This window comes from Equus przewalskii, chromosome 7 (assembly GCF_037783145.1).
Source record: "Equus przewalskii isolate Varuska chromosome 7, EquPr2, whole genome shotgun sequence".
Taxonomy (NCBI): domain Eukaryota; kingdom Metazoa; phylum Chordata; class Mammalia; order Perissodactyla; family Equidae; genus Equus; species Equus przewalskii.
The window spans coordinates 6,666,166-6,692,697 of record NC_091837.1 but is presented as its reverse complement, the minus strand read 5'-3'; the positions used below and the strand labels follow the sequence as shown (position 1 = coordinate 6,692,697).

The 26,532-nt window shown below is 40.9% G+C and overlaps 1 protein-coding gene across 24 annotated transcripts in view; it reads left to right on the top strand.

Moving 5' to 3' along the window:
* Positions 1 to 26,532, top strand: part of SFI1 (SFI1 centrin binding protein) — a 90,184-nt gene that overhangs the window by 48,450 nt on the left and 15,202 nt on the right. For all 24 annotated transcript variants that reach the window (XM_070628444.1, XM_070628441.1, XM_070628438.1 and 21 more), the window contains 7 exons: positions 3,747 to 3,903; positions 5,197 to 5,358; positions 7,210 to 7,280; positions 8,316 to 8,408; positions 10,432 to 10,529; positions 11,884 to 11,950; positions 17,328 to 17,458. In XM_070628444.1, the coding sequence (XP_070484545.1) occupies positions 3,747 to 3,903; positions 5,197 to 5,358; positions 7,210 to 7,280; positions 8,316 to 8,408; positions 10,432 to 10,529; positions 11,884 to 11,950; positions 17,328 to 17,458 (779 nt within the window). The remainder of the gene's footprint in view (positions 1 to 3,746; positions 3,904 to 5,196; positions 5,359 to 7,209; positions 7,281 to 8,315; positions 8,409 to 10,431; positions 10,530 to 11,883; positions 11,951 to 17,327; positions 17,459 to 26,532) is intronic.

The window sequence follows — 26,532 nt, the reverse complement described above, 5'->3', positions numbered from 1 at the left end:
TTCATGCATTCATAACGAGAAAAAAAGGAACTCATTGGTCACAATTTTGGGTTGTTAGAACATTAACTTAATTCTCTGAAAATTAATGAAAACAAAAGTCAAGCATTTATCCTGTCTTTTCCATACAAACTAATTAACCCTCTGAGAAGTCAGAGGGTTCTTGAGAGAGTAGCCTTCTTTGTAGAATTCCAGTTAATGAATGCAGGAGTATTAGAATTAGAAAATTGCTATCTTGCCACCCCCAATGAGAAAAATGGATCTAGGCAGCAATCACTAGCTGAAAAGATGATGGAGAAGTGTAATGGAAGGATCAGACTAATGCCACCCGAAGCTACTGAACATCAGCATTGCTGAAACTAAGGCAGCCGCCCATCGTGTGCCTCATGACCCAGTGGAATGGAAAGTACCCAGTGACACTCAGGAAGTGTTCTTACCTAAAAGTTTGAACATGACTCCAACCAAACCTAACATGAGTCTGTCAGTTCATGGGAAATGCAGGGACAAGGAGAATTACAGCCTTAAGGAGATGACCAGCCAAATCTAAAATGTGGGACATTTTAAAGGATAAATGACCTGGTTTCTCTAACAAATTGGTGACATTCTGAAAGAGAAATAAGGTAGAGAGGGAAATTGTTATGTAACATGGATAGATTTAAGTGATGTAACAACCGAAACAAGTGAACAAGGACCACTCTAGGTGTTGTGTTAAGAAGATCAAGGATAAAGGCAGGGAGAACAATAAAGAAGCTGTTACAAAATTCCAGGTGAGATTTTGGACAAGGATGATAGCAAGATGATGTTGGATTCTGGATATGTTTTGAAGGTATTGCCAATAGGATTTGCTAATGGATGGATAAGATGTGAAGTTTCAGAGAAAGAGCTCAAGATGACGCCCAGGTTTTTGGCCTAAGTAACTGGAACAATGGAATTGCCGTTTTCTGAAATGAGGACGATGGGGGCAGAAGCAGATTTGTGGGGAAAGATTAGGAAGAGCTCCATTCTGAGCTCTGTATCTTCAGCCTAACAGACCTTTTGAGTATCCAGGAGATGTCAAGGAGGCCGTTGGATATATGTGTAGGGTATTGAGGATGAGTCTAGACCTGAGATGTAAATTTGGGAGTCCTCAGCATGCAGATGGTTCTTAAGCCACAAGACTAGGTGAAAGCACAAAGGGGGTGAGTGTAGCTAGAGGACAGGTTCCAGGACTGAGTCTGTGAGGTGAAGAGGTGGGAATCAGCAACGGGAACAGAGAGGCACCTGAGGTATCCTGGAAGCCAGGCGAAGGGGGCGTGATCAGCTGTGTCAGATGCCTCTGGCAGGTCAAGAAAGGTGAGGACTAAGATTTGACCTTTGGATTGAGCAACGTGGAGATCTTGATAAGAGCAGTTTCAGTAAGCCTGATGGGGAGAGAGTTCAAGAAAGCCTGCCTGGTTGAAGATAAGTTAGAAAATAGCTCTTTTGAGGAGTTTGGAAAGGAAAGGAAACAACTCAAATGTTAACTGGATGGCAAAATGTGGCCTGGAGAGGGGTGTTGGTTGGTTGGTTTGGAATCACTGATTTATTCTTTTCAGGTAGTATTTTTGTGACAGAATCTTTTTCTCTGACTTTGTTTTTGACAAATACCAAATCACAGAAAAGGTGGCTACTGTATACTCTTCACTAGTTTAACCCATTGTTAACATCTTGCCACATGTGCTTTATTTCTATAAGTATCAATATATTTCTTTCATTTCCTGAGCCACTTAAAAGTTGTAGACATGGGACTGGCCCAGTGGTGCAGTGGTTGAGTTTGCGTGCTCTGCTTTGGTGGCCCGGGTTCACAGGTTTGGATCCTGGGTGCACACCTAGCACCGCTGGTCAAGCTGTGCTGTGGTGGCATCCCACATAAGATAGAGGAGGAAGGGCCGGCCCCGTGGCCAAGTGGTTAAGTCCGCGCACTCCGCTGCAGGCGGCCCAGAGTTTCGTCAGTTCGAATCCTGGGCGCAGACATGGCACGGCTCATCGAGCCACGCTGAGGCTGCATCCCACATGCCACAACTAGAAGGACCCACAACTAAGAATATACAACTATGTACCCGGGGGCTTTGGGGAGAAAATGGAAAAAAATAAAATCTTTAAAAAAAAAAAAAAAAAAGAGGAGGATTGGCATAGATGTTAGCTCAGTGACAGTCTTCCTCAAGCAGAAAAGAGGAAGATTGGCAACAGTTGTTAGCTCAGGGCCAATCTTCCTCACAAAAAATAAATTAAAAAGAAAAGCTGTAGTCATTAAGTTTACCCTAAATACTTCAGTTTATATCTCCTAACAAGAAGGATGATAACCACAATATTATCATATCCCAGAAATTTAATATTGATATGATAATATCTAAAATACAGTTCATATTCGAACTGTTTATTGTTGCAGTTTTAGTGTCAGGTCCCGGGTCCAATCAAAAGTCACTCACTCCTTTTGGTTGTCACATCCCTAAAGGGATTCTTTTTTTTTTTTAGCATGGGAGGAGTAATAGCCCATCCATATACTGATTTTGAAAATCTAGTAGAGAGTGAGAACTGATGATGCAGTAGGGGGAAATTGCCAGAGTGATAAACCTGAGAAGGTGAGAGAAGATGGGATGTACCCTTAGTGGGGGATGGCACCTTCGATGGCAGCATGAACTGTTTATCCAAAGGAACAGGAGAGAGGGCAGAGCCTGGGGCAGCTGGGTGGGTAGATGGGAGGGGAGCTTGAGAAAGTTCTGTTTTGATTGCTTTTATTTTCTTGGTGAAATAGGAAGAATGATATTCAGCTGAGAGGAAGGAAAGGAGAAGAGATGGTACAGGTTTAAGAAAAGAAGGTATGGAGTCGTTGTCTAAGATAGCCATCTTCAAACTAGGGCATGCATATTGCTGAGCATACACGAGGACTTTCCTAAGGGTGCGTGTTTATGGATAGTCTTAAGGGGATCTGTCTGTAGGTATGCTTCTGGGAAATTAATGCTGAGCACACACGAGGGCTTTCCTAAGGGTGCGTGTTTATGGATAGTCTTAAGGGGATCTGTCTGTAGGTATGCTTCTGGGAAATTAATGCTGAGCACACACGAGGGCTTTCCTAAGGGTGCGTGTTTATGGATAGTCTTAAGGGGATCTGTCTGTAGGTATGCTTCTGGGAAATTAGTGTGCCTCTTGACAATAGGCTTCCTCCCACTTTGGAAGAAACGGTAGATCCTCGACTGTCCCAAATCTGAATCAATTATATCGCCATTTGGCTTGTCCCTGCTTCTTGTCTACTGATCGATTTTATTATTCCTCTTTTTTGTTGTTGGTCTTAATCCAGAAAAAAAAATTACTTTGTGGAAGCTGAATGTGCTTCCTCTTTTTTTTCTTCTTTCTTTTTTTGGTGGGGAAGATTGGCCCCAATACCTAGTTGTAAGTCCTTCTAGTTCTTCTGTGTGGGATGTCACCACAGCACGGCTTGATGAGTGATGTGTAGGTCCACACCCAGGATCCGAACCCGTGAACCCTGGGCTGCTGAAGCAGAGCACGTGAACTTAACCACTATGCCACCAGGCCTGCCCTGAATGTACTTCTTAAAAGTCTTTTCACCCCAAATCCCCATAGCTTTATGGTGCTGCTTGGGGATTGCCACTTTCCTCATTTCTCATTTTAGCCTTTTCAGGGTATGTCTGTCTGTTTCCCTTTTCCCTCATCTTTTCTTCACCTCTGTTTTCCTGCCTCTCCTTCGATCGTTATTTTTTCTCTGTTTTCAGGCTTGGTCACAGTGGCAACAACAACTTCTATGTGTCCGGAGGGAGAGAAGGAAGGTAGTCTCTGCAGTAAAACACCATCAGCACTGGCAAAAGTGGAGATCCCTGAAGGCCTGGCTTGAGTACCTGCAGGGCCGCAGAATGAAGAGACAGTGGAAAGGTGAGCGGGGAGTCCCGGGCTCTAGGGACAGAGGGTCGGGTCACAATTTCACTCTCCTGCTGCCAGTGAAACTAATTTATTAGGAGAGATATAACCATATTACACCACAGATTTAGGAAAACGGAGGAAAATGCATCATCCTTGATTCATACTTAAGATATTTCCTTCTGACCTTTTCTTCTATGCATGTATTTTATTCATTGGGATTTTAATTATGCTGTAAAATCTGTGATGATTATGATTAATATGATACATACAATTTTGTACCTTGCTTTTTTCACACGACTGATCAACACTTTCCTATGTCTTTATTCTTCATAAATGTTACTTTCTTAATGATTGTTTTTTATAGGATGGCTTACCTTAATCTACTCAGCCATTCTTCTCTTGATGGATATTTGGATTATTTCTGTCTGTCACCAATTATGCAAATATGTGTGATTCATGATGTTGAGTTTTTTTAACACTTCTCATTGTTTAGTTTCCCATTGAGAGTTCAGAAGTACTAATACATTGGTCGTGATCATCGGTACTCTTTGTGTTTTGGTCTCTTGAGCCTACGCAGAAATGGGTCAAGCAGTGTGCTAGACACTGGCTTAGGCTCTCCGGCTTTCACCTAGGCCTCCTGCAGAAATCTCCTAGGCTGCCAACACTGTCCCTTGGGAGAGTTTGAATGTGTCCGTTTGAGAATAGTGACAGGGGACCAACTGTTTGGATGTCCAAGCTTGGAAAGTGAGGGCGTTAAGCTATTCACCATGATGAGCTGCAGACTAACGGTGCCTCCAGTTACAGCATTTGAATTCCAGCAGCGATTCCCTTCCACTTCCTGAACTTAAGCTCATCAGGCTATTAGCTAATTAGTGTTAAAAGGAAATGAAGCTGGCAGCCTGGATCAGCCTGGCTGAAAGCTCAAAAAAGCCTTTGCCAGCATGTTGATGAGTTGTGTGTCATTGACTCAGTCCCTAAAGTCCTATCCGGGAGACGTCAGTAAAAAGGCAAAAGTAAAACGAAGACTTTGAAAGCAACAGTCGCCATTCCTGCTCATCAGTAGCTAACTAGGAGCCCCAGCTCTTTGATATAACCCTTTTCTCTTTCCTTGGAGAGAAGAGATGTAGCTAAGGGATTCCTAATAACCCTACCATGTTTAGAAAACTTTTATTCTAGGATTCTTTGTGAGAGCAGCCTTGAATTCCTGCTGTCTGCCTGTAGTGGGGTTCGGCTTGTTTTAAAGATGCTTCCAGCTCATCTCCCAACCTTACGGGGGCAGCACGTAAGTCATTTTCTCTATTGCAGAGATGGCTCAGCAATTCCACCGTGTCACTGTGCTCCACACACACTTCTGTGATTGGCAGTGGGCCTGGGAGCGAAGGAAGAGCTTGTACACCCACCACACACGTGTGATGGGGCTGGCCAGGAGGATGGTGCTGTGGCGGGCCTTTACTCACTGGAAACACTGTATCCTTTTCAACCACCCAGCTCTGTCCACTGCCGCAGCCGGGACAGCCTGAGCTCAGCCAGGACAGCATGAGCTCAGCAGCCTGTAATACAAGAGTCAGGAGATAGGTGGGAAATGATTACTGAACAGTTTAGGAAGTCCTGATCTCTGCTGACTTCTTAAAAATTTTTGTTTGAGAACAGTCACACCAAAGAGTGTATACAACATAAATTTACAGTATAAAGAATAATAAAAGAATACCTATGTATCCACCACTCAAAAAATACAACATTGCTAACACCCTTGTCTGCTCCTCTTTGTTGCATTCTCTTTCCTGCCCCTCAGAGGTAATCCTGCTGTCCTGAATTTTGTGTTATCATTTCATTGCTTTTCTCTACCCATTAGGCAGTAGAAGTAGCCACAGCCACTTCTGTTTCAGAAATTTGTGTCATCATTTCTGTTTCAGAAAGCCGCCTGTTCTTGGTGGCTCTATCGTTATGATCATGGCTTCCATTTGTTGAGCTTTTACTATGTGCAGACGTTATGTATTATCTCCTTAATCCTTGCAACAACCCTATGGAGTAGGTGTTACCATCTCCATTCTACACATGAGGAAACAGAGATTCAGGGGGATTAAGTGATTGTCAAAGTCACAGCGAGTCATTGGCAGAGCCAGGAGCTTTAACCTAGGCCTTTGACTCCGGTGCACATGTTCTTAGTCACTGCCCCTGCTGCACTTGGTGCCCAGGTGTGGTGATTTGGATTGCCCTGGGTGTTCAGGAACACATTCATTTGTTCATCGGACTCTTGCTTTGTTTTAAATTCCTGCCTAAGGAATATGGGGAAACTCAAAGACTAATAGTAGTTCATTGCCCAGTAGGGAAAATACACTTGAAAATGGGTCTTTACAGTATGGTGTGATAAGTGCTATCATCAAGTTTTGTGTCAAGTCTTGCGAGGGCTACTGTGGAGATTCAGCCAAGGAGGTGATGTTTGAGCTGAATTTAAGTCTTAGGAGATGATAGGTTCGCCAGGCAGAGAAGTCAAGAAGGGCGTTTCAGGTGGAAGGAATGGCATTTACACAAGCAGAGATAAGGAAAAGCATCCAAGGATGGTGATGGGTCTCTAGTGAGCTGTGGGGTGTGGCTGGCAATTGGGTAGTACAGGTAGAGGCAGGCTGGGGACCAGCTTGTAGAGCCCTTGTGTGCGGTGGTCAGGAATTTGGGCCTTATCCTTATGGCACTGGGGATCCTCTGAAGGTTTTTAACAAGAGAAGTAATACAGCAGATTTGTAATTTAGACAAGATAAGTCTAGACTATAGGAGTGAAGCTAGCATGGGGAGACTCTCTTACCAGTCTGTGTGAGGGACAAGTTAAATGACTGCAGGGTGTTGGGGGCGGAGACAGAGGAACAGGAGTGATTTAGGAGGAGAGCAGATGGACTTGGCGACCAAGTAGATGGAAGGAGTGGCAGGAGAAAAAGGTTGAAAATAACTCCAAGGTTTTTAGCTAAAACATCTGACTGGATTGTGATGCCAAACAGAATGCAGGAGAAGAAGCAGATTCTGCTTTAGTTATGGCGATTTTGAAATGTTTACTGCAGTTGGTGGCAATTCATCTCCACTGTTTTTTGCCTCTCCTGAAATAGGCATCAGAGGGGAGAAAGGCAAGGCCAGCTGTTTGATAAGCGCCTCACATGGTTTCCCTTTTCCCCACTCTTCATCTGGTCATCAGAGGAAACAGAGGTGAACATCAGCCCGCCTGGTATGCCCTTTACCCCCTGCAGCCAGGACCCTTCCGATGGGTCACTAGGATCGCACTGTGTGGGGATGGGAACCTTGTTGAGATGAGAGGCCTTAACTCCATGGCAGACGTGCTGCTATGTGCTGAAGAAGCTGCCCAGTGGAAGGTGGCAGAAGAGCACCATAGGTGCAGCTTGCTGGTAAGAGCCGCAGCCTTGAAAGGCTCCTCTTGTCAACTTTGCTCAGGCATCCACTCTTGGGGGACCCGGACCCACATCATGCTCTTAAAGTGTGTCTGGTTATGTGGTTAGCTTCAGTCATGAAGCCCTCCTTCATTGTGGGTGTCCCTGTTTTCCTTTTGGATCAGAGATGGTAATGGTGTGAGGTCAGGGGGGTGCAGAGCTGTAAGGGAAACTTAGAGGTGATCTAGTCCTGGGGTTTTTTACATGACGGGCCCCATTTTTAATAGTGGAAACCTAGTCTGTGAAATCGGTCAAAGTAAAGATGCTGAGGGTGAAGCAAGGTGCGGGGAGTAGTCCCCGGCTACTCTGTTCTACCGGCTACTCTCCCTCACCCTCACCACACGAGCCGGTCTTCAGACACTTTCAGGAGCCTCTGGGGTTCCACAGAGCACAATATGAGAACGCCTACTTGCTTCACTTCTGTCTCAGAAAACTGAAGCCCAGGAGGTGGGTAATGGGCTTTGCTTAGGTCGCATGTGAGGCGTTATTGACAGAGCTGGAGCCAGGCCGCATGTCCTACCCTACCGCAATCCCCCACTCACCAAGGATTCCTTCTCTTCCGGTCTACTTGTGTAAAACTGCATTTATAACTGTGTAACTATATGCGTTGACCCCCACATGGTAAAAAAACAAAACACCATAGGCTAAAAGTCTGTTTTCTGAGAGGCGAAGTTGGTGTTTTTAACCTTTGTCTGTAGCGTTCCCCTCTGAGTCACCGGGACCTCTCCTGATCAGAGCTGAAGGTGTGTTTGTTCCTGTGCAGGGTCTGTGGACAGCAGGGAGTGGTTCGACAGCTATTTATTAAGTGCCTACTGTGTGAGCCGGCTCGTATCAGGCTCCCAATTGAATCTCAAAGCAGAGAAACACTCTCAGGGACATGGGAGCAGCTGTGGACAGCCATGAGTGAGCTGCTTGCCACTGGATCCGGGCACTGCTCTTGTTTTTACGAACACTACTGATTTGTAACAGTTGTGTCCTTTCTTTATTTCACAGCACTTTTGCTTTAGAGCCCTAAAAGACAATGTGACCCGTGCCCACCTCCAACGAGTAAGAAGGAATCTCGCTCACCAGCAGCGTGATGTCATGGTAAGGGGTCATCTTCTGTGTCAAGGGACCTGTGCTGAGGGCCATTCTCTTTTCTTTAACTTTTGTGTTTAGAGATTTGTCCAGACCTTTAGACTCCGAAACCTTAGTGTCCGTTTTCATTAGTAATCCATACCTGCCGATAGGGAAACTTGTTTTTTCCTGTTCAATCATTTTTTATCTGTTTGCTAAGAAAATTGATAGTTGAATCAGAGGTCAAGGACTGTGGATTCCAACCCTGACCCAGGGAATACACATTAAGTCTTGCATTCCAGGAGGCTTTGTTTTCGCGTTTGCACTGTAAATCTATTGTCTTCAGTGGTTTATTTACCTGAGGGCAACAGACAATCTATCTTGACTTGTAGCTTACGTTTCTGGGTGTAGAAGGATGAGATTTTTTTCTCTGTTTTTAAATTATGAAAATATTCAAAGGTACAGAAAAACATAAAGGCTAGTATAATAAATGTCGATGTACATTTCATCTATATTCAATAATTGTTAATGTTCACTTCTTTTTTTGTTGTTGAATTATTTCAAAGTAAATTATAGACATCATGACACTTTACACCTAAACATATCAGCATGTCACCCAAAAATAAGAACATTTTCTTACATAACCACAGTATCATTATCATCCCCAACAAAATGAACCGTGTAATTCCTTAATTTTATCCAATACGCAGCCCGTAGTTAAATTTCCACAGTTGCCCCCAAAATGGTTTTATAGCTGTTTTTTTAAAATCAGGATTCACTTAAGGATTGACTGCTCAGTACGTTTGGTTGTCTCTTACGACTCTTTGTAACAATCTCCCCACTCCCCACTTCTTTTGTTTAACATGTTTATCTTTTAATTGTGATAAAATACACATAACAAAATTTATCATCTTAACCATTTTTAGGGATACAATTCAGTGACATTAAGTACCTTCACGTTGTTGTGCAACCATCACTTCTCCAGAACTTTTTTCACCTTGCAAAACTGAAACTCTACCCATTAAACAGTACCTCCCCATTCTCCTTCCCCCCAAGGCCCTGACAACCACCATTAGGTACCTCATATTTACAGTATTTGCCCTTTGGTGACTGGCTTATTTCACTCAGCGTAATGTACACTTTTTTAAAAATGTCATTGACTTTTGGAAAGGAAGGCCAGTTATTTTGTACAATGTTCTGTATTCATGATTTATCTGTTTTGTTTCCTTTCAATGACATTTGATTTTCATTTTTTCTATGTAGCTCCTATAAACTAGAAGTTAGATCTAAGGGCTTGATTAGATTGAAGTGAAACATTTTTTGGCAAGACTGCTTCATAGACAATAATGTGTGATAAGATCCGTTTTAATTTCTAAAATGGCATTGTCTTCCATGAGGCCCAGATTAGAAATAGCTTCTTCATTCTGATTTCCATAGACTGAAAGATCCATCTTTTTGCCATTATATTGGCCCAGAATAGCTCCATATATCTTTGTCATTAGTACCGTCAGATCGATTCCGATTCCTAGTGACCCTGTGTACAGCAGAGTGGAACCGTGCCCGGTCTTTTTGTGCCATCCTCTCATCTTTCAGTGCCGTATCAGACAGTGCTCTGCTGCTATTCGTAGGGTTTTCACGGCCAGATCCTTCTTCCTAATCTGTTTAATCTGGAAGCTCTGCTGAAATCTGTCCACCGTGGGTGACTGCTGGTATTTGAAGTACTGGTGGCAGAGCTTTCAGCATCACAGCAACAGGCAGCCACTACAGTATGGCAACCGACAGACAGATGGTGTGGTTCCCTGACCGGGAAATGAACCTGGGCTGTCGCGATGAGGGCACTGAATCTTAACCACTAGACCACCAGGGCTGGCTTCCATATAGCTTAGCCATAATTATTTTGCAAGCCTGTTATATATCGGGTGGTCCAAACTAAGGTAATTCCTGCTTTAGGGGAGCTTACAGTCTTTTGGAGTAAGGATTTGCTAACAGGTTAAGAAAGATCGTTTTACCTTTTGCCTTCATAAACTGTCGTGTTCTTCCTGTTTTGCTTCAGCTGCTGCACAGGTTCTGGAACCTCTGGCAGTCTCGGATTGAGCAGAGGGAGGAAAGAGAGCAGCTCCCCTTGCTGCGTGCTGCCTGGGACCACTACAGGTAGGGACTCTGGCCTTCTCCTCGAGCTCTCCAGGGACACGTTGTGATCAACTCACTGTTCTCCAGGAGTGATCATTTGCCCTTCCATGCGTTATTGGGGCTGATTCATAAAGGCCCTTCTGTAAACCAGAGGTTCTTGAGCTTGCATTTTTCTTTTGGCTGATGAGATGAGAGGTAGAATGAGGATGTTTGTACTAGTTCTTGGCCACCATAGTCTTAAATATGTGCGTGTTAGCTCACTGCCTCAGTCCTTCAGGCTTTAGCATTGTTCATGTCTTAAAATGTATGCATCGAAAGTGTTAAAGAGAAGGCTCAGGCCAGGTGAATATTTATGGTTTGGTCTCAAGGGTGCAGAGGGTGTCCTCAGTGTTTTAGAGTTAATCTTCAGGTAAATAAATAAAAGCACCACTTGTCCATGAGGAAAACTCAGAATGTATAGGAAAGAAGTTATAAAGTGAAAAATAAAAGCTGCCTGGATCCCTCCCTCTGACCCCTTAGTCTTACTCTTCAGAGGTAACCACTATTCACTGTCTTGCTGCCAGAAATGTTCAGTATACCCCCTCCTCAATAGTATAATCAACTTTGCATAGTTATGAGTCCAATTTTGGAGCATTTCTTAGTGGCTCACTGAGAATCCCAATATTTAACTGACTCGTTTTGGAGTTATCAAGATATATCATTATTCTAAAACTTGGTTTACAAAGCTGAATGTGGTTCTCACTCTCCAAATCACTGTGTGAAAGGAGCATGTCACAGATCCAGGTGGTCATAAGCGCAGAGTTTGGCCATAAAATCAGAAGGATATTTGAGGAATTTCATACATATTTCCTAAGTTCCAGAGACACTGTGCTTGGTGGTCTAATTAGATTTACAAGAAAGTTGTCAGAATTTTTTTTTTTTTAAGATTTTATTTTTTTTTCCTTTTTCTCGCCAAAGCCCCCCATTACATAGTTGTATATTCTTTGTTGTGGGTCCTTCTAGTTGTGGCATGTGGGACGCTGCCTCAGCGTGGTTTGATGAGCAGTGCCATGTCCGCGCCCAGGATTCGAACCAACGAAACACTGGGCCTCCTGCAGCGGAGCGCACGAACTTAACCAGTCAGCCACGGGGCCAGCCCCAGTTGTCAGAATTTTTGAGCAAACCATAGTCCAAAATCAAGGGTTGACAGATTTCATGTTAGATATCAGATTCTTATTTCCCTTTCTTCCAGAATGAAATAAGTGAACCAGTGGGGTGCCTTTAACGCCTAAGGTGTAACTACACCCGAAATTACCTGCCTTAAAAACAAAAAAAAAAATTGAAAAAACCTCTGAAACCTGAAGACAGTACCTTAGTGTTCTGTGTTTTATTTCAGAATAACATTGCTATGCAAGTGTATCAAGTTGTGGTTACAGTGTACTCAGAAGAGGCAATACAAGCAGGTATGGAGTACTTCATAGCAGACAGCTCTGCTGGCTTACATTCTTCGATCCATTTGCTTTGGAAAGGTTCTGATTTGGAAGAGAGGGTGCTGTAAAAAGCTCAAAGGTATTTCCCCCAGTCCCTCGAGTGATGTTGGAAAGTCGGCATAACTCCCATTCCTTCATCTGCTGTGAAGGCACAGACCAAACTTCTCCTAGTTATTTTTGTGCTGGCCTCTCCACCCCTACCTCCATCTGCTGCTAGAGGCTAACACGTGAATCTAAAGATTTTGCGTGATCCCTCATAGTTTTGGGATAGAATCCATATATTTTAGAGAGGCATACAAACTCCTGTGGGAGCTGGTCCTTGTCTGTTTCCCTACCCTTTCCTGTTACCACTCTCTCCGTTCCTTCACAACTGCACTCTGGCCCATTAAACTGCCAGTCAGTCCTTCCCTGAGTGTCCTCTGTGCTCTCCTGCTTCTCACTGTACCTGCAGTTCTCTGTTCCTCATAACCTTTCAGCCCAGGTGTTATCTCTTCCCCTTGCCCTGCCCCTATATCTTTATCAAAAGGTTCATCACATGGTTGTTTACTGGCTGCTCTCCCTGCCAGGCTGTGAGCTCCTTGCAGGTACAGCCTATCTCTTTCTTCTTAGCCCAGCGCAGTGTTGGCAAAAGGTAGGTGCGAAGAAGTAAGTGAACGAACCATCAAATGCACTGCCGTTGATTGCTTCAGAGTTTCTCCCGAGGATCATCTCAGTTCTTGGAGTTTGGGTGGTATTAACCCAAGGCATGTCTTGTTTTTGTGTCACCCTGGCCTTCCACATCTAGAAAATGCTTAGAATTGCTGACTTCTTTGACATCCTTTGGGGTTATGTGGCTGTTTCTAAAAGGACATGGCCACTGGGTCTCTTAAGGTCATTTAATGCAATCTCAAGAGAATGTAGAGCGAGCTTTTAGAAAAAGAATGTGAATGCCAAGGTCAAAAGGTTGTGTGTATTCACAGTGGGAAAGCAGCTGAGGGTCTCTTTTAGTTCCTTCTTGTAAAAAGAGAGTTCCTGACACTGGGACCCAGCCTTGGCAGAAGGTCAGGGGTCAGTGTTCTTATCTCTCACACTATTCCAGCATGGCCTGTGTGGTAGAAGGTCTGACAAATAGTAAAAGCTTTGCTTAGTTGTTGTTAGATTTTTTTTTCTTCTTCCTTTTCTTTTGATGAGGAATATTGACCCTGAGCTAAGATCTGTTGCCAATCTTCCCTTTTTGCATGAGAAGGACTATTGCTGAGCTAACATCTGTGCCAATCATCCTCTATTTTTTTGTTTTTGTATGTGGGACACCATCACAGCACAGCTTGATGAGTGATGTGTAGGTCTGCGCCCGGCATCTGAACCCACAAATGCCAGGCCACTGAAGCGGACCATCCGAACCCAACCAGTATGTCACCAGGCCAGCCCCATGTTGTTGGGTTTTTCTAAATCTTTAGCTGACAGTCTGAATGTAATATCTTGGTTTAGATATCCAAGGAGCACATCAGTTCTTTCTATTTTAGGGAGAAATAAAAATATTACTTATCGTTGGTTTCTTTTTTTAAAAAAAGTGATGTATAAAGAATGGCAAAATGTTTGCTAATCGTTGAAGCTGGATGATAAGTTCATGGGGATTCATTATACTATTGCTTCCATTTTTATTTACATTTGAAAATGCCCATAAGCAATATATAGACATTATAGAAAATTTAGGAAGTGTAGGAAGACTTAAAGAATAAAAACACCCATAATCTTGCCTCTTAAGATAACATTTGGTGAGTAAACCTGGTATCTTTCTTCCTCCTTGTGGGTAGGAGTGTGTGTACCAATGTATTCACATTCACACACACATATGCATACTGTTCAGTTATCTTTTGCTATGTAAAAAAATCACCCCAAACTCTGTGGCTTAAAACGGCTTAAAACAGCCACCATTTATTATGCTTAAGGATTCTCTGGGTCACAGATTGAGACAGGATATAGCAAGGATGGCTGGTCTCTCCTCCATGGTTACTGGGGCCTCAGCTGGGAAGGTTCTAATGGCAGGGGGTTGGAATTGTCTAGAAGTTTCTTCACTCACTTGTCTGGTTCCTGTGCTGGAATGACTCGAAGACTGGGCTAAATTGGGACTGTTAACCAGAGCAGCTACATGTGGCCTCTCCAAGAGGCTTGGACTACCTCACAGCATGGCGGCCTCAGGATAGTCAGACTTCCTCTCTTGCAGCTCAGGGCTCCAAAAATGAGTGTTCCGATGAACAAGACAGAAGCTGTATGCCCTTTATGATGTAGCCTTGGAAGTCACATAGTGTCCCTTTCACCATACTCTATTGGTCAAAGCAGTCACTGACCCACCCAGATTCAAGAGTAAGGGACATAGGCCACTTCTCAGTGAAGGAGGATCAAAGAATTTGCCGTCCCGTTTTAAAAACCACCACACATACATAGATGCTTTTCCCTCCGAAGTTTTGGATCATGAAGGCATATGTATTCTTATGTCAGTTGTCTGTCTTTCTAGTGATATATCAGTGAAATATTAGTGGCCTTTTATAATTACGTAAAAATCTAAAGAATCTGTATTACAAGTAAACATTATAAGCAAAATCAAAAGATCCGTCAGGGTGGGAACAATATTGATAACACACATGACAGAGGACTAGCAAATTTCTCAAGGTTCAAAAAGCCCATATATATCCCTGAGTGAAATGCTGACAGTCAGATAGTGAAACAGGCAATGGGTCTGAACATTTAGACCGTTGGAAAAAAGTTTAGATATATATACACGTACACAGACATATACATACAAATATACACACAGGCACACTGCATTTTATTGTGCTTCGCAGACAATTCCATTTTTTTACAAATTGAAAGTTTGTGGCAACTCTGCATTGAACAAGTCTATCAGTGCCATTTTTCCAACAGCATTTGCTCAATTCGTGTCTCTGTCACTTTCTGGTAATTCTTGCAATATTTCAAACTTTTGTTATTATTTGTTATGGTGATCTGTGATCATTGGTCTTTGACAATGGTCTTTAACTACAATCAGTTACTATTGTAATTTTTTGGGGGCTCCATGAACCATGCCCCCATAAGACAGTGGACTTAATCGATAAATGTTGTGTGTGTTCTAACTGCTCCACCAACCAACAAACCGTTCCCCACCCCCGCCACCGTGGCCTCCCTATTCCCTGAGACACAGCAGTATTGAAATTAGGCCAATTAATAATCCTAATGGCATCTAAGTGTTCAGGTGAAAGGAAGAGTCACACGTCTCTCACTTTTAATCAAAAGCTAGAAATGATTAAGCTTAGTGAGGAAGGCATGTGGACAGCCGAGATAGGCTGAAAGCTAAGCCTCTTGTGCCAAATAGTTAGCCAAGCTGTGAATGCAAAGGAAAAGTTCTTGAAGGAAATTAAACGTGCTATTCCAGGGAACAGATGAATGATAAGAAAGTGGAACAGCCTTATTGCTGATATGGAGAAAGTTTTAGTGGTCTGGATGGAAGGTCAGACCAGCCACAACATTCCCTTAAGCCAGAGCCTAATCCAGAGCAAGGCCCTAACTCTCTTCAATTCTATGACACTGAGAGAGGTGAGGAAGCTGTGGAAGAAAAGTTTGAAGCCAGCAGAGACTGGTTCATGAGGTTTAAGGAAAGAAGTTGTGTCCATAACATAAAAGTGCAGGGTGAAGCATAAAGTGCTGATGTAGAAGCTGCAGCAAGTTCTCCAGAAGATCCAGCTGAGATCATTAGTGAAGGTGGCTGCACTAAACAGATTTTCAGTGTAGATGAAACAGCTTTATATTGGAAGAAGATGCCATCTAGGATTTTGGTAGCTGGAGAGAATTCAATGCCTGTCTTCAAGGCTTCAAAGGATAGGCTGACTCTCCTGTTAGGGGCTGATGCAGCTGGTGACTTAAAGTTGCAGCCAGGGCTCATTTGCCATTCTGAAAGTCCAAGGGCCCTTAAGAATTATGCTAAATCTACTCTGCCTGTGCTCTATAAATGGAACAACGAAGGCTGGATGACAGCACATCTGTTTACAACATGGTTTTCTGAATATTTTAAACCCACTGTTGAGACCTAGTGCTCAGAAAAAAAGATTACTTTCAAAATATTACTGCTCATTGACAATGCTCTGGTCACCCAAGAGCTCTGACGGAGATGGATAATGAGACTAATGTTGTTTTCATGCCTGCTACCACAACATCCATTCTGCAGCTTGTAGATTAAGGGGTAATTTCGACTTTCAAATCTTATTATTTAAGAAAAAATTTTGTAATGCTATAACTGCCATAGATAGTGATTCTTCTGATGGATCTGGGCAAAGCAAATTGAAAACCTTCTGGAAAGGAGTCACCATTCTAGATGCCATGGAGAACATTCATGATTCATGGGAAGAAGCCAAAATATCAACAGTAAGAGGAGTTTGGAAGAAGTTGATTCCAACCCTCATGGATGACTTTGAGGGGTTCAGGACTTCAGTGGAGGAAGTAACTGCAGTTGTGAAAATAGCAAGAGAAATAGAATTAGAAGTGGAGCCTGAAGATGTGACTGAATTGCTGCCATCTCGTGATAAAATTTTAACGGATGATGAGTGGCTTTTTATGGGTGAGCAAAGAAAGTGGTTTCTTGAGATGAAATCTACTCCTGATGAGGATGCTGTGAAGATTGTTGAAATGACAACAAAGGATTTAGAATATTACATAAACTTAGGTGATAAAGCAGTGGCAGGGTTTGAGAGGATTGACTCTAATTTTGAGAGAAGTTCTGTTGTGAGTCAGAGGCTGTCAAATCACATTCTACGGAGAAATTGTTTGTGAGAGGAAGTCAGTCGATGTGGCAAACAGCATTGTTGTCTTATTTTAAGAAATTGCCACAGCCACCCTAGCCTTCAGCAACCACCACCCTGATCAGTCAGCAGCCCTCAGCATTGAGTCAGGACCCTCCACCAGCAAAAAGGCTGAAGGCTCAGATGATGGGTTAGCATTTTTTAGCAATAAAATATTTTTTAATTAAGGTATATACATTATTTTTTTAGACATGCTATTTCACACTTAATAGACTACAGTATAGTAAACATAATTTTTATATGCACTGGGAAACCAAGAAATTCATGTGACTTGCCTTATTGCGGGGGATCTGGAACCAAATCTGCAATATCTCTGTATGCCTGTATATGAAGATGCTTAGCCCACTTTTAATTAGAGTGAAAATTTTTTACCTGTCACATTGGAAAACATTAAAAATATTGATGTTAATCTTTTTTCTCAATTTTTTGTAGGAAGCAACCCTCCCTCGAAAGTATGACCCTGAAAGGTCATTTTTTTTAATGTAAATTACAAATAAAGATCATTCATTGTTTTACTCTAGCTGTTGCAGGCCAGAGCTGACGGTCACTTCCAGCAGAGAGCCCTGCCTGCAGCCTTCCAGGCCTGGAGAAGACTCTGGCAACAGCACCAGCAGAAAGGTGTCCTCAATGCAAGAGCAGCACGCTTTCACAGGTATGCTGTGCAGCTCCTGTCTGCCTGGGGCGGGAGTCTTCAGTCTAACTCTGTTGCCTGCACAGCCATTTGCTTTGCTTTTCAGCCTCCCAGCCCCATAGGCCCTGGTTCTTCCTGGTTTTTCAATAATGTGGGCTTGTTGATTTCATCTGGCAGGAAAAGACAGCCATTATTTCCCCCTGGGAAAACTTTTGTCCATCTTTATTGCTAGTGCTTTTGAAACAGCCTGGCTTTTATGCCCCTTCCCTCATTACAAGCCACTGTGAACTCCATTAAAGCTGCCCATTCATTAGCTTTCTGGACCAGAGCGTGGTTGGACCTTGCATCGCCTTGGCAGGCATTCTTGAGTGTGATTTCCCTGAAACGCTTGGTTCCTGCTAGAGCTGGCTTTTTGAAGTCTTGAAATTATAGTCGTCAACAAAATTAGGACAGGCAAGGAGCAGAGCTACATCTTTTTAGCTCACACAGGGTCAAACTTGCCCATAGCAGGTCCTTGCTACGTGTTGGTGGAATGTGATGAAATTATTAATCGCTAACTGTGTGTCTGCCCCTGTGGTGGGCATGATGTGATGAAAGAAAGGAAACAGCTCTATAAGCTCATTCGCTTATGGCGTCATCATCTTCATTAATTACTTCCTTCTCACAGCAGTCCTGAGAGAACAGGTTCAGAATGATAAATGACTCCCGATGCAACACAACCAGAAGTAGCAGAGCCAGGATTTAAATTCAGATCTCCCTGATTCCAAAGCCTAAGGACTTTCTACTAGATCAGGAGGAAGATCTTTCTGATGACTTTGTAGGAACTGTTAAATCTTTGTGAGGAGATAAGACTGATAGACAAAAAACAATTGAAGAACAATACAAGAAAATAGACCCATGCGTCCTCAATTATGTCAGCCTCAAGTTCTAGAACTCGGAGCTAATGCTGAGGGAAGTACCTGGGGGAGGCTTGTTGAGAACTGAGGGACAGGAGATGGAGGGTGGGAGTGGGCAGGACGAGGAAGGCCAGACCGAGGGATTTGCCCAATCCTTCAGATAGATGATGGACAGTTGTTTGCACAGGCACATGCGACTAGGACAGTGACTGTTTTGGAGATTGCCCTGAGTACGGTGTCCATCACCTTAGGACAGCTAGATGAGAGGGAGGGACACTCATGGGAGAAGTCGCAGTGATCTTGACTTGGGTGGACTCTGAATGCTAGTCTGAGGGCATCAGCCAGAGCTCCAGGGCTCCTCAGCACAAAGTCCGAGGAGATGTTTTTAGGGGTCAGCCACGAGGAATGGAGGCTGAGAAGCGGACAGCACTCACCTCTGTCCCTTCTCCTGCAGAAAGAGAAGCCATTCATTCAAAAAGTGGCTTCACTGTTTAAAACACGCTCACACCCACTTTGTTCTCTTTACAAGTCAAGTCATGATTGATTCTATTGCTTTTTTGTATTTTGGCCTGCCGTGAGGACCAAAAGTTGAGGGTACCTTCAAAATAGTCAAGAGGAGCTTCTAAAAAAATTCTTGTTGGGGAGCAGGCCTGATTTTACAGCTATCACTCTTGAGACGAAAGGGTAGAGGGTGAATTGGAGACAAGGAGCAGCCAGGAGGCTTGAAGGACGGCGAAGGCCTGATCTGGATCTCATTTTGGTTTAGTTGTATCTTTTTAGAAAACTTAGTTTCTCAGGTCCCTGCCTTCCTGGTTCACAAGGGAGCAGAGTGATTGAGAGCCTGGATTCAGAAGCTGGATGGGCCCAAGTTCAGACCCTTGCTTTGTCACTTGCCAGCTCTGTGACCCTGGGCAAGCCACTCAGTCTCTCTGAGCCTGTTTCCTCAAATGTAGGATGGAGATGATTTGGTAATAGTCCTTACCATGAGGGTTGTCATGGAAAGTAAGTGGGATAATCTATGTAAAATACAAGCTAAGTATCCAGCACAAAATATTAGCTATCCCCTTAACCCCTGGAATTGATTTGTGACGCTTACGGTAAATTAACATTCATAGATTTGGTTTGGAGTTTAGCAAATCAAAGTTCCAAATAAATATGTATATTCTATTTCTCCGTAATTCTTAGGTTTTTTCTGTGTGTGTGTGAGAGGCTTGTCCTTAAGCTAACATCTGTTGCCAGTCTTCCTCTTTTTGCTTGAGGAAGATTGTCACTGGGCTAACATCTGTAACAATCTTCCTTTATTTTATATGGGATGATGACACAGCGTGGCTTGATGAGTGGTGCTAGGTGCCCGCCTGGGATCCGAACCTGCAAGCCCCCGGCCGCCGAAGCAGATTGTGCGAACTTAACCACTCCCCACCAGGCTGGCCCAGGTTTTTTTGTTTTTTTTTTTTAATGTCTTGAGAATACGGACAGAATCTATGGTGGAATCTGATGAATTATGACTAAAAATGGTAGTTTATTAATCCATCAGTGAAATATTATACTGAGAATGCAACAAGATTGGTTTGTCTTTTTTTTTTTAATTGAGCTAAAATTTATATACAGTGCAAGGCACAGATGTTAAGTAAACTGATGAGTTTTCACAAATTATATACCTGGATAATCAACACCCCAGTCAAGATGTAGAACGTTTCCATCACCCCAGAAAGTTCCTTTATGCCCCCTTCCAGTCAGTTCCCACCTTCCATAGGTAACCACTGTTCTGATTTCTGTCATCCTGGGTTACTTTTGCATGTTTTTGAACTTCATATATTAGGATCATACAGTATGTCCCCTCTTATGTCTGGCTTCTTTTAAAGTTCAGCATAATGTTTTTGAGATTCAGCCATGTTGTCACATGTCTCAATAGTTCAGTCTTTTATTTGACTACTTGTATAAATATAAGGCAATATTTTGATCCATTTTAACATATAAGTTGTTTCCATTAAATTTGAGGCCATTATGGATAAAGCTGCTATGAGCATTTGTTTTGGTGGAATCTGTTCTCATTTCTCTTTGGTAGATACCTACCAGTAGATTTCTGGATCATAGGGTGGCCATATCCTTAATGTTATAGCTGTTCACAGCATTTTATACTTCCACCAGCCAACACGAGAATTCTGGTTGCTCCACATCTTCGCCAGCATTTGCTTTTGACAGTCTTTCTAATGTAGCCCTCCTGGTGGATGTGGAGTGCTGTCTCATTTCTCTGATGACTAATGGTATTGAGCATCTTGTTAAAGCCCAGTCAGCCAGGAACAAACGCCTATAGTTTTATCAGGTCAGATTGATTGCTCTGAAGGAGGGAGTTCCAGAGAGGAACTCTGAAATGCTGCTCCACCTGAAGGAAAGGAATTTGTAAGGTTTGGATTCCCACTGAAGGATTCTGAGGAGAGTCAAAGAGAAACAGGGATCAGTTTTGGATTGGTTGCTATTTCTGAGGCAAGATGAGGAGAAGTAGGGATACACTAGGGAGTACTGTTGTGGGTATCTTCAGGAATAAAGGAAAACAGCAAAGCTTGTCTGGGTATCATTGGTAAGGAAGCCAAAGAGGGGGTCCTTGTGGCATTTTACAACTGCCATGTGGACTTGGGAGAAACAATGTTTCCTTGCAGCTGGCTTTATCTGTCTGTCCTTCCAATCTGATGAATGGTAGGGCTGCTTTTACTCTTTTCAGTCTAAGCTGATTTTCATTCTTTGAATACCAGGCAGGTCTTGACACTTTCAACCTTTATCATGTCCTCATTGACCATTTGTATATCTTCTCTTGTGAAGTATCTGTTCTTCTTTTCATACCTTTTTAAAAAATTGGGTTATGTGTCTTTTATTGTTATTGATTTGTAGAAGTTCTTTATATATTCTGGATACAAGTCCTTTCTCAGATATATGTATTGAAAATATTTCCTTCCAGTATGTGGCTTGCCTTTTCATTTTCTAACAGTATTTTTTTTTATTGAGAACAAAGTAGGTGGTTATCTATATTGAAATGAATTAACATCATTTTTTGAGGAGCAGAGTGTTTAATTGTGATACAGTCCAATTCATCATTTTTTTCTTTTGTAATTAGTGATTTTTGGGTTCTCTGTAAGAAATTGTTGCCTACTCCAAGATCTCAAAAGATACTTTCCTACATTTTCTCTGGAAGCTTTATAGTTTTAGCATTTATGTTTAGGTCTGTGATGATCTTGAATTTTTTTCTGTGTATAGTGTGAGATAAGAGTCAAAGTTTTTTTGTTTTTTTTTTAAATCTGTTTATCATGTTTTTCCAGCCCCATTTGTTGAAAAGACTTTTCATTACCCCGTTGAATTGCCTTGGCACTTTTGTTGAAAATCAATTGGTCATATAAGTTTGTATCTATTTCTGGACTTTCTCTTCTGTTCCACTTCTCTATTTGTTTATCCTTGTTCATTACCATCTACCTCAATTACTGTGTCTTTATAGTAAGTTTTGAAATCCGTAGTGAGTCCTTCAGCTTTCTTCTTCCTGGGATGTTGTTTGGGATTGCACTAAATCTGTACAGATCAATTTAGGGTAGATAGGGCATCTTAACCATATTGAAATTTCCAATAAATGGGCATGGGACACCTTACCATTTACGTAGGTTTTCTTTAATTTTTTCAGCTGTTTTTTGTAACTTGGTGTAGAAGTTTAGTATGTATTTTGTTAAAGTCCTAAATGTCTTTTTTATTTTTTTGAGGAATATTAGCCCTGAGCTAACTACTGCCAATCTTCCTCTTTTTGCTGAGGAAGACTAGCCCTGAGCTAACATCCATGCCCATCTTCCTCTATTTTGTACATGGAACGCCTACCGCAGCATGTCTTTTGCCAAGCGGTGTCATGTCTGCACCTGGGATCCGAACCGGCGAACCCCGGGCCACCGAGAAGCGGAACGTGCAAACTTAACTGCTGCGCCACTGGGCCGGCCCCAATATCTTATTTTTTTATGCTATTGTAAATGGAATTATTTTTTAAATTCATTCTCCAGTTGTTTGTCCTAGTATATAGAAATGCAGTTGATACCTTGTGTTCCGTGACCTTTGTAAATAGTTATTAGTTTTAGTAGTTTCTTTCTCCTTCTCTCCCTTCTTTTCTTTCTTTTTTTTTAATTGCATAGAGTTGTCTGTGTAAATAATCATGTCATATGCAAATAAGGACAACTTTATCCCTTCTAGTCTGTATGCTTTTTTGTCCTTATTGTACAGGCCAGGATGTCCAATAAAGTATTGAACAGAAGTGATGAGCTGGTAATACTTGACTTTTCCCTAGTCTTAGCGGGAAAACAAAAGCACTCAGTATTTCACCATTGAGTTTGTTACTTTTCAAGATGCCCTTTATTAGATTGAGATTGTTCCCTTCTATTCTTAGTTTATTGGGAGTTTTTATTATGAATGATGGTTAAATTTTGCCTAATGCTTTTTCTGCATTTATGAGATGATCATGTGGTTTTCCTGATTTTCAAATATTAAATCAACCTCATAATCCTGAGATAAACTCCACTTGGTTGTGATGTATTGCCCTTTTTACATATTATTGATTTTGATATGTTAGTGTTTTGTTAAAAAAATTTTACAGGTATTTTCATGAGGGATGTTGGTCTGTAGTTTTCTTGTAATGTTTTGTCTTTATTTTCTGAAAGACTTTGTAAGATTGGTATTATTTCTTTAAATTTTTTTTTTCTGGGTATAGGTTTGCATAGGAGTTATATTTTTTTACTTTGTATTTTCTAAATGTTCTAAAGTAGGTTTTTTGTTTTTATTGAGGTTATGGTAGTTTACAACATGGTGATATTTCAGTTGTATGTAGTTGTGTGTCAGTCACCATATAGGCACCCCTTCACCCTTTGTGCCCACCTCTACCCCCTTCTTTAAATTTTTGATAGAATTTTCTAGTGAAATTGTCTGGGCCTAGAACTTTCTTTATGGAAAGGTTTTTGATTACAGATTTAATTTTGTAAGTAGATATATAACTACTAAGAGTTTCTTTTCTTGTCAGTTTTGGTAAACTGTTTTTCAAGGAATTTTTCATTCTATCCAAGGTGTCAAATATATTGGCATAAAACTGTTCATAAAAGTGCTTTATTATTCTGTTAATGACCGTAGAATCTGTGATGACATGACTTCTTCCATTCCTGATTTTGGCAATTTGTGTTTTTTCTCTTCTTTTCTTGATCAGTCTTCCTAGGAATTTATCAGTGTTTTTAAAAAGCCAACTTTTGCTTTGCTAATTTTCTTATGGTTTATTTTTATTTATTTGATTTTAGCTCTTTATTTTGTTCTTTCTACTTACTTTGGATTTAATTTGCCTTCCTTTTTTTTTTGCCTTCTTAAGGTGAAAGCACAGAGCATGAATTTTTTTGTTAGATTGTCGATTTTAAATCTCTCTCTTCTGATATAAGCATTTTATGCTATAAGGTTTCCCTCTGCTTTAGCTTTATCCCACAAATTCTGATATGTTGTATTTTTCTTATCATTCAATTAAAAATATATTCTAATTTCCCTTGTGATTTATTCCTTGACCTATGGTTTATTTAGAAATGTGCTATTTAATGTCCAGATATTTAGGAATTTTCTTGAGTTATTATTGTTTTTAATTTCTAACTTAATTCCATTGTAGCTAGAGAACATACTTTGTATAACTTCAGTTTTTGAAATGCATTGACACATTTTATGGCCCAGTATATAGGGTCTATTTTGGTGAATATTCCACATGCACTTTAAAAGAATGTTTATACTACAGTTGTTGGGTGTAGTGTTCTATGTCAAGCTGGTCGATAGTCATCTTCAAATTTTCTTTATCCCTACAGATTTTTTGTTTGTCTATTTGTTCTATCAATTACTAGAGATGAGTGTCAAAAATCTCAAACTATGATCGTGGACTTTTCTATTTCTCCTGGTAATACTGTCCGTTTCATTTCATGTTTGGAAGCTGTTATTTGATGCATGTGCAGTTAGGATTGTTATGTCTTCCTCATGAACTGCCCCTTTATCATTTTGAAATGAACCTCTTTATTTTTGGTAGTATTTCTTTCCTCAAAGTCTACTTTGATTTATATTAATAAATCCTCACTAGCTTTTTTATATTTACCATTTGTGTGGTTTACCTTTCCTACTCTTTTACTTTTAGTTTATTTGTGTCTTTATACTAATAAAGCATGTCTCCTGTAAACAACATGTAGTTGTGTCTTAATTTTTTATCCCATGTGACAATCTCTGCCTTTTAATTAAAGTGTGTGGTTCCTTTATATTTAATGTAATTGTTGACATGGTTGGGCTGAAGTCTACATCTGTTTAAAAGTTCTCTGTCCCTCCTTTTCTGCCTTGTTTAGTGTTCATTTAAAATTTTTGATATTACATTTTATTTCCTGCATTGACTTTTTAACTCTGTACCTTTTGTATTTTTTAAATGTGGTTCTAGGGATTACAGTATTCATCATTAACTTATTACAGTTCTATTTAGAATTACTATTGTATACTTCATGTTAAATGTAAGAACATAAAACCTATAAAATCCCTTTCCCCTCCATCCTTAATGGTATTTATTGTCATATATTTTGTGTTTATAATACATACTTTTTACCCAATACAGTGTCACTTTGCTTTAAACAATCACAATTCTTTTCAAAAAATTAAGAAAAAATATAGTCCTTTGTTTTTACCCACATATTTTCCATATCTGGTGTTCTTTGTTTTGAGTTTTCATCCATGTCATTTCCTTTCAGCCTGAAGAAGATCCTCTGGTGTTTTTAAAGTACAGGTCAACTGGGGATGAATTATCTCAGCTTTTGTTTATGGTTATTTCACTCTCACTTTCATTTTTAAAGGACCTTTTCCTGGATATAGAACAATGACTTGATTTCTCCACCCCCTCACTCCCACATGTTTTTAAGACATTGTTCCATTGTCTTCTGACCTCCATTATTTCTGATATAAAGTCACCCATCATTTGTATTGTGGTTCTCCTAGATGTAATCTGTCCCTCTTCCGTTGCTTCTAAGTTGTTCCTATTAACCTTTGGTTTTCAGCAGTTACAGTATGATATATTTAAGGTGTCGTTTTCTTGTGTTTATCCTGTTTGGGATTCACTGAGCTTCTTGGATCTGAGGTGTCCTGCCCTATCCTGACCAAATTTGGGAAATCTTTTATTGTGTTTTCTTCAAATAATTTCTCTGCCTCATATCCTCCCTTCTCTCCTGCTGAGACTCAAATTACAAATGTTAGACTATTTAATATTGTCCCACAGGTCACTGTGGCACTGTTCAATTTTTTTCTATTCTTTTTCTCTCTGTTTTTCAGATTGGATACTTCCTATTGATCTGATTCAAGTTCAGTCATCTTTCTTCTGCAGGTTCTAATTTGTAGCCCATCCAATGACTTTTCTATCTCAGATATGGTACTTTTCCCTTCTAGAATTCTCATTTTTTTTTAAATTATGGAAAAACCTACATAACATAAAACTTACCATTTTAGTCATTTTTAAGTACACAGTTCAGTGGCATTAAGTACATTCACAGCATTCATCCATCACTAGTATCTATTTCCAGGACTTTCTCGTCATCCCAAACAGAAACTCTGTACCCATTAAACAATATACCTCATATAAGTGGAATCATACAATATTTGTCCTGTGTGTCTGGCTTATTTCACTTAGCATCGTGTTTTCAAGGTTTATCTGTGTTGTAGCATGTATAAGAATTTCATTCCTTTTTATGGCTTGATAGTATTACATTGTATAGATATACCACGATTTATTTATCCTCTATATGTTGATGGACACTTGGGTTGTTTCCACCTTTTGATTATTGTGAATAATGCTGTTGTGAACATAGGTGTACACACATCTATTTGAGTCCCTGCTTTTAATTCTTTTGGTTTTATATCTAGGAGTTGATTCACTGGATCAAATGGTAATGCTATCTTTAAGTTTTTGAGGAACCACCAAACCATTTGGTTCTTTTTGTAGTTTCTTTGCTAAGTTTTTCTATTTCTCTGCTAAGATTCCCTGTCTGCTAACTAATTTTGTTCATCTTTTCATTTAGGTGCTCAAACTTATTTATAATAGCTGTTTTTAAGCATTTGCTGATTCCAACATTTGGATCACTGTTTCTGTTGACAGCTTTTTTTCCTTTAAAGGTGTTGCATTTTTTTCTGGCCAGCCAT